Source organism: Salvelinus namaycush, chromosome 26 (genome assembly GCF_016432855.1).
Source record: "Salvelinus namaycush isolate Seneca chromosome 26, SaNama_1.0, whole genome shotgun sequence".
Taxonomy (NCBI): domain Eukaryota; kingdom Metazoa; phylum Chordata; class Actinopteri; order Salmoniformes; family Salmonidae; genus Salvelinus; species Salvelinus namaycush.
In genome coordinates, this window is record NC_052332.1 from 25,962,327 (window position 1) to 25,970,950 (window position 8,624).

Consider the following 8,624-nt stretch of genomic DNA (forward strand, 5'->3'; position numbering starts at 1 on the left):
GACTATGCATATATGTTAAACAGAGAGTAGCAGCAGCGTAAAAAGAGGGGTTGGGGGGGCACACAATGCAAATAGTCCAGGTAGCCATTTGATTACCTGTTCAGGAGTCTTATGGCTTGGGGGTAAAAACTGTTGAGAAGCCTTTTTGTCCTAGACTTGGCACTCCGGTACCACTTGCCATGCGGTAGTAGAGAGAACAGTCTATGACTGGGGTGGCTGGGGTCTTTGACAATTTTTAGTGCCTTTAGGGCCAAACTTAATGATGGTGTTGGAGTCGTGCTTGGCCATGCAGTCGTGGGTGAACAGGGAGTACAGGAGGGGACTGAGCACGCACCCCTGGGGAGCTCCAGTGTTGAGGATCAGCGTGGCAAATGTGTTGCTACCTACCTTCACCACCTGGGGGTGGCCCGTCAGGAAGTCCAGGATCCAGTTGCAGAGGGAGGTGTTTAGTCCCAGGATCCTTAGCTTAGTGATGAGCTTTGAAGGTACTATGGTGTTGAACGCTGAGCTGTAGTCAATGAATAGCATTCTCACATAAGTGTTCCTTTTGTCCAGGTGGGAAAGGGCAGTGTGGAGTGCAATAGAGATTTCAACATCTGTGGATCTGTTTGGGCGGTACGCAAATTGGAGTGGGTCCAGGGTTTCTGGGATAATGGTATAATGGGATAATGTGAGCCATTGCCAACCTTTCAAAGCACTTCATGGCTACGGATGTGAGTGCTACGGGTCTGTAGTCACTTAGGCAGGTTGCCTTTGTGTTCTTGGGCATAGGGATTATGGTGGTCTGCTTGAAACATGTTGGTATTACAGACTCAATCAGGGACATGTTGAAAATGTCAGTGAAGACACCTGCCAGTTGGTCAACACATGCCCAGAGCACACGTCCTGGTAATCCTTCTGGCCACGCAGCCTTGTGTATGTTCTCATGTGCTACCCTTCCTGTAGGCTCATCCTGACATGACCCTCCAGCATGACAATGCCACCAGCCATACTGCTCATTCTGTGCGTGATTTCCTGCAAGACAGGAATGTCAATGTTCTGCCATGGCCAGCGAAGAGCCCGGATCTCAATCCCATTGAGCATGTCTGGGACCTTTTGGATTGGAGGGTGAGGGCTAGGGCCATTCCCCCCCAGAAATGTCCGGGAACTTGCAGGTGCCTTGGTGGAAGAGTGGGGTAACATCTCACAGCAAGAACTGGCTAATCTGGTGCAGTCCATGAGGGGGAGATGCACTGCAGTACTTAACGCAGCTGGTGGCCACACCAGATACTGACTTACTTTTGATTTTGACCCCCCCTTTGTTCAGGGACATATTATTCTATTTCTGTTAGTCACATGTCTGTGGAACTTGCTCAGTTTATGTCTCGGTTGTTGAATCTTATGTTCATACAAATATTTACACGTTAAATTTGCTGAAAATAAACGCAGTTGACAGTGAGAGGACGTTTCTTTTTTTGCAGAGTTTATGAATTGTAACTCAGTAAAATCTTTGAAATTGTTGCATGTTTCATTTATATTTTTGTTCAGTATAATAATAATAGCATTAGAAGTATGTTAATGGACATCGCTATAGTATAGTATGTTGACTGCAAGCCTAGTCCATGACCTCTGTCAATATGATGGTTTATTTCAACAAGTTAACTAATTCTAAGGTCAGTCAACCAAAAAGGTACTTTCTCCACAACGCTACCTCACCCACAGAGTAAACACACACACAGATAGTGGGTTAATTATTACTCTGTCCTTCCGTCATTCCTCCTTGACTGTGTGATGAGGTGCTGCTTTCCATAGAATTATATCTATTTCCGTCATTCCTCGTCAGGTTGCTGGTGAAGACTTGAGTGTGTGTGAGGTGCAGTTATCCATAAAATATGTATTTCTCTTTCATGAACAATTATCTGTCACATCTCAATCACAGCTACAAACAATCTTGTTCACATAAAGTTGCATCAGTGTCTACAAGTATATAACATTTGCAATATCACAGTATGATCTTACAATACCCTTGTATTGCTCCTATCTTGGTATCGCCTGATGCTTCAATCCCGACCCTGTGCTTTTATCTCAGCTATTTCAAAGCCTGAACTATCTCCTAGAAGGCCAACTTCCCGGAGTCGCCTCTTCACTGTTGACTTGGAGACTGGTGTTTTGCGTGTACTATTTAATGAAGCTGCCAGTTGAGAACTTGTGAGGCGTCTGTTTCTCAAACTAGACACTAATGTACTTGTCCTCTTGCTCAGTTGTGCACCGGGGCCTCCCACTTCTCTTTCTATTCTGTTTAGAGCCAGTTTGCGCTGTTCTGTGAAGGGAGTAGTACACAGCGTTGTACGAGATCTTCAGTTTCTTGGCAATTTCTTGCATGGAATTGCATTCATCAGAACAAGAATAGACTGACGAGTTTCAGAAGAAAGTTAATTGTTTCTGGCCATTTTGAGCCTGTAATCGAACCCACAAATGCTGGTGCTCCAGATACTCAACTAGTGTAAAGAAGGCCAGTTTTACGGCTTCTTTAATCAGGACAACAGTTTTCAGCTGTGCTAACATAATTGCAAAAGGGTTTTCTAATGATCAACTTGGATTAGCTAACACAACGTGCCATTGGAACACAGGAGTGATGGTTGCTGACAATGGGCCTCTATACACCTATGTAGATATTCCATTAAAAATCTGCCGTTTCCACTACAATAGTCATTTACAACATTAACATGTCTACACTGTATTTCTGATCAATTTGATATTATTTTAATGGACAAAAAAAAGCTTTTCTTTCAAAAACAAGGACATTTCTAAGTGACCCCAAACGTTTGAACGGTAGTGTATATTACTTTACTAGAGCTGTTATACTATAAACTCTGTAGTTAGGAGAGTAAAAGTACCAAAAACCATCACTAGGTGTTACTATTGAGTTGAGCTGAAGATGGTTAAATGCAGAGGACAAAAAAAGAGCCTTCAAGGCTCAAAAAAGGGTGGTGAAACCAGCCAGGGTTCTGTTCAGTTGGGCACATGAAAGCAAAACATTTGCAACAGAAAACAAAAATGGGTAGTATTAGACTTATTACTAGCCTTTTTTTTTTTTTTTTACCAAATGGTTAAGTTAGTTAAATATAAAAGGTGTGTCGATAATTAATTGGAAATGTATACTGCACCAAGATACCCATTCTGACTTTGTCCATCGGGGGGGGGATACCATGAGAGCAACATCCTCACCAAAAACACACAGTGAACAAAATCAGTGTGTGTGTGTAATACCTGAATGAGAAAAGAAACACACATCATGACCAAATTGCTCATGACTGCAGGGCCAGATTCACTCACAGCGACTGATGCGCACAATCATGCTGTTCATCCAAGAATTCCCACAGAATAGGCTACACACGCATGTCTGCACACAAAGCATGTACACATGCCCACACAAACACACTATAAAACAGCACACCGAAGACAGAAATCAAGGCCATTTGTTGCAATTATAAATTACTCCGAAGCACAGGGCATAAACCCACACAAGTTCCCATGATAGGTAATGTTTTAATGGCATTCTTTAATGACCACGCATGATTCATAATAATAAACAAATGTACTTGCACAACTGAAAACTCCAGACACTGTCCCATCAACATTCATAGACGGACATTTCAAGACGGATGGCTGGAATACGTTCACAGGGGCTAACAGTGCACACAGAGGTCAGAGGGCAAAGTGGAAAGGGCAAGAGGCAGGAAATAGAGAGGAACAACAGACAGACATCTTACAGTGACGGGGGGGCATAGAAACAGTACAAGTCAAGGAGGAGAGCACAACAACATTCTGGTAAATAGTGACATTTGCACTATGCTGTGCAAAATAATGAAACATTTTCCCTAATTAGCATTACAGACATCCATCATGATGATAGATACTAGATTGTCCTCACGAGAACATCCTGTGGAAATGCCACTTGAATACCAACTATTGAAGAGGGGATGGAATGGCTATAATAAAAACAAAATAGCACTAGTGCACAGAAAGTGGGCCAGGGACAGAAAGCCTTGGAGGACAGAGAAGAGGGAGAGAGTTGAGGAGGACCGTATGAGAAGGTGAATGCAGCAGCAGGGGAAGAGGTGAGAATGTAGGACAAAACGACAGGCCACTAGAGAACAGATTCTTCCTGATGAGGCCTTAATTGAGCATTATAATGGCACAAAGAGAAAAAGAGGTGAGCGATTAGGAAGAGAAAAAAATTGAGGGAATAGAGAAGAAAAGGTCAGAAAAGAGTAGAGAATAGGGGGAAGGGGAGTGTCTAACTCTAGCTAAAGACTATCTGGGGGTAGGAGGAAGTCTCAGGGTTGGGCCTCTCCCCCCTCGCTGTCCTGCTGGTCACTGGTCCACAGGGTCAGGTTGTCCCGCAGCAGCTGCATGATGAGGGTGGAGTCCTTATAGGAGTCCTCGTTCAGATTGTCCAGGTGTCCAATGGCCTCGTCAAAGGCCTCCTTGGCCAGCCTGCAGGCCTCCTCGGGAGCATTCTGGATCTCGTAGTAGAACACAGAGAAGTTGAGGGCCAGGCCTAGCCGGATGGGGTGGGTGGCCGCCATGCTCTTGCTGATCTCGTAGGCTTCCTTGTAGGCTCCCTCGGAGGACTCCACGGCGGAGGTCTTCTTCTCGGCTGTGGCCACCTCGGCCAAATAGCGGTAGTAGTCTCCCTTCATCTTCAGGTAGAACACCTTGCTCTCCAGCTGGTCTTCTCCGCAGCTCTTGATGAGGAACTGGTCGAGCAGGTTGAGCACGTCCTGGCAGACCGTCTCCAGCTCCTTCTCGATGGTCTCCCGGTAGGCCTTCACCAGCTCCAGCTTCTTGTCGTTGCCGTCGGCCATGGCCCTCTGCTCAATGCTGGAGGTGACGCGCCAGGAGGACCGCCGGGCCCCCACCACGTTCTTGTAGGCCACAGAGAGCAGGTTGCGGTCATCGTTACTCAGAGGTTCGCTCAGCTCAGTCACCTGGTGAGGACATAGAAGTGTTAAATAGCTCAGCTGGTAGAGCATGGCTCTTGCAACACCAGGATAATGGGTTCAATTACAGGGACCACCCGTACTTAAAATGTATCCACGCATGAATGGAAGTCACTTTGGATAAAAGTGTTTGCTAAATGGCATTTTTAAAATATTATTAACGTTGACAGGATGTGAAAATGCTACCATATCATATACTTTTTATAAATCTAAGAAATTGGCCTAACATTGGGAGGACCTACACATTCACCATGACAAAGGTGTGAAGTTGCAGGGTGCATGCATGTCTAGGTGGAGATGTACAGTATGCTGTGTTTGGGAATGAAGCTGTGCTTGATTGAACCAGACTTTTTGTTTTATTATATAAAGATACTTCTATGCCTTTTGAGCAACCGGATGCATTTAAATCAATCGCTGAAAATGTACCCATCAGCATCAATACAGCTGACCTTGCAGGGTTGTCACTAGTTACCAAGTCAAAATGGGCTATATCATACATTGATGAAAACAAAAATGTGCTTTTTGGTCTTAATTTAAGGTTAGGATTAGGCATAAGGTTAGTAGTGTACTTAAGGTTTAAAATCAGATTTTAAGAAGATCAATTGTAGAACTAGGCAGGGTTTAGCCATTTGTGGCTGTGGTAACAAGTGACGACCCTCTTGCAGACAGGATATGTGTAGGTGCATTCGCAAAGGCACAAAATCTGGTCCTTCATACATTTCCACCATCATATTTGCTAGTTATTTAAGAACATTTTCTCTGTCTGGCATAAAGTTGACCATTACTATCTTAGTTAAGCTATTATAGGTCATGTAAAACCAGCTTTCAAGCTTGGACTAGCTAGCTAGTTTTATTCACTAGCCCAAAGTGCTGTAACTAGTGAACGAACGCACCCAATGTGTGCCTATGTTCATTTTGGCTGGCGCTACTGCATCGACCAGCCGTTGCTAGCCACGAAGCCAGACCACCACCAGTTTCATTCTTAACTAGATATAGATAACTAGGTCGTTAGTTACTACATTTACTTCTCAAAACGATATGACAAAATAACCGTAACAGAAGCAAAATAACCTTGATGTTGTGTGCACCAGGTTTCACATTGATTTGATTATGCAGATAATTTTGGAAATTATTTATAAAGTAAAGACGACAACCCAGCTAACTAGCTACCGTAGTTAGCAAGATACTACATGGTATGACCATTGAATGATGTCATCTGATGACCTTTGTTACAAACTGATATCAATGATTATCACATTATGTAATTATTTCATGTGAGATGCATTGTGCAGAACGATGACGTCTCTAGTACCTGTTTCATCGCCGAGGCCATGTCATCGTACCGTTCCGCCTGCTCGGCCATACGGGCTCGCTGGATCAGTTGCTCTCTATCTGCCATCGTCGCTGTTGATGTGCCGAAGGTCGGGCAGTCAGTTCCACGATACAGGAAGCAGGCTATCGACAATTGCTTTCGAATACACGGATGTGTATTTTCCTGCTGATGTCCACCGCTATAAACAGCACATCAAACGTAACTGCGGATTTTCTCTGAAATACCCGTTTACATAAGACCTAGCTAAAACAATGGTGAAGCAATTCTGTTAATGTCTGAGGCGCAAATTAGAAGGGAGACAATCAGTGACAGCTCCAAACCCTCTCTATCTCTAACTGATGGCTACTGCGGCCTGTGGTGCTACTGCAAGCGTCCAGTCAATCCAGTCTATCCGGTGTGGGGGCCGAAGGCTGCCGCTGATATTTCATGATGACGTCACTTTCTAAAAATAGAAACGTACGTTCCAAGCGTGCATGCGCAGTGCGACGTACTGCATCCTCGAGCTGTTGCAGCAACTGAGGCCGCGTGCGTGTAGGGTTGGCGCCAATGATGTGTATATTGTATATCATTGTTGGTGCTAGGTAGAGTTACCTCTCCAGTTCTTACATATAGTATGGACATGGAAGGAAAGCTTACAAACATAGGATGGCAAGGAGAACATGGAGGACAAAAGCAGTGCCTTCACTCACATCTGCCCAGTCCCAAAGCCATGATAGGGGAATAATGGTAGCTATGTTGGCACTTATGCCAATCATTGTAATGTATAAACGTCATTGAAAGGTGCAAAAGACCTCCGTGTTGCTCAGAAGCGTTTCCTCCTTCATCCATCCCTAAAAGGAAAACACTTCACATTCCATCCTCTCTTCCCTGTAACTTGGTTTAGTCTAGAAGGGATACAGCTTTTGTCTAAATTGGACGTAGCTGGTTAGGATAATTTATGAAGCTAGGTTGAATTAGCTGTATCCCTGAAAACCAGATGCTTCCGGTTGTTGGCAACTCTGCTAAGCCTAGGGTTAGCTACAATTAATTAATCAACTTTTGACTTCAATTTGACAAAAGCTGTATGCCAGAGACATGACGCTGTAACTAGGCCCTATGGCAAGCAGATGAGTAGAAGGATACTGGACAAGAGGTGTATGACACACTTCTGTATATTATCAGGTCTGTTATATATATATTTTTTTTTATGTAACAGAACGTCTAGCTACCAGTCACAGAGAAAGGAAACTGACATTACCTTATCCTCATGAAAATAGACATCCTGAACAGACCACCTAATAATTTATTGATATTTATTTTGTATTAATTTCTGCAACAAAATAATACATGAATACTCCTCAAAGTCCACGTTTTCAATGTCACACAGTTGCACTCCTGGACACATTATGTAGACACATTTACCAGGTTTAGATTAGTTAGACTAGTTAGACTACCTCATCCCCATATTGTTTTTATTTACTTTTCTGCTCTTTTGCAGACCAGTATTTCTACTTGCACATCATCATCTGCTCATCTATCACACCAGTGTTAATTTGCTAAACTGTAATTACTTCGCTACTATGGCCTATTTATTGCCTTACCTCCTCATGCCATTTGCACACACTGTTTATTCCATGTGTAACTGTGTTGTTATTTGTGTCGCAGTGCTTTGCTTTATCTTGGCCAGGTCGCAGTTGTAAATGAGAACTTGTTCTCAACTAGCTTACCTGGTTAAATAAAGGTGAAATAAAAGTTTTAAAAATAAATAAATAAAAAAGTTATTCTTTATTATTCACTTGACTTGAAAAAAGAGTAGCAGCTCATTAGGGTCTCTGCTCTTAAGGCATGGGGAAGACATCAATTGCATACTACTCGCGTCTTCTCTCCTCATTTCCTTCTCAAAACTCATTGGATGAGAAAGCCAGAGGTTCTTCCCCTCTGACCTCCAATGTGTGTTAAGAAGGAGACGAGGAGTATGCAATTTCAATCCTTCCATAGCCTTCATATCAACCGTCACAGCACTTGACCTTTCACCTTAACCTAGCCCTAGATCAGTTCCATTACATTAAACATAAGAGTTATTAGACGAAGTTGTCCTCTGTACGGGGGAGTTTTGTTAAGAGGCCCGACTCTCGGTCTGAACATTAACGTACATCGCTTGCCGTACGGTTTCAGACCTTACCTTACATATCAGCGAGAAAATAATTTTCAAAAAACAAAAGGTTAAATTGATACACACCTATATAGGGTTAGGGGTCCCCCACAGCTATATCTCCAAGTTACAGCATGTATTTACGGAAGACAGACAGAAGACCTGTGCTAATTGG

At 43.4% G+C, this 8,624-nt stretch overlaps 1 protein-coding gene across 1 annotated transcript; it reads right to left on the reverse strand.

The window, feature by feature from the left end:
* Positions 1–3,508: 3,508 nt before the first annotated feature.
* On the reverse strand, positions 3,509–6,727 carry LOC120021542 (14-3-3 protein eta-like). Its single transcript, XM_038965333.1, has 2 exons — positions 6,298–6,727; positions 3,509–4,973 (listed from the first exon to the last, which is right to left on the reverse strand). Exons 1-2 carry the CDS (start codon positions 6,382–6,384, stop codon positions 4,320–4,322), a joined length of 741 nt encoding a protein of 246 aa, XP_038821261.1. The 5' UTR covers positions 6,385–6,727; the 3' UTR covers positions 3,509–4,319.
* Between the last annotated feature and the right edge of the window lie 1,897 nt (positions 6,728–8,624).

Coding starts and splice junctions, on each gene's coding strand:
- LOC120021542 (XM_038965333.1), bottom strand. CDS start 6,384: ATGGCAGATAGAGAGCAACTGATCCAGCGAGCCCGTATGGCCGAGCAG. Junction 4,974..6,297: donor TGGCCTCGGCGATGAAACAG/GTACTAGAGACG, acceptor TGTCCTCACCAG/GTGACTGAGCTGAGCGAACC.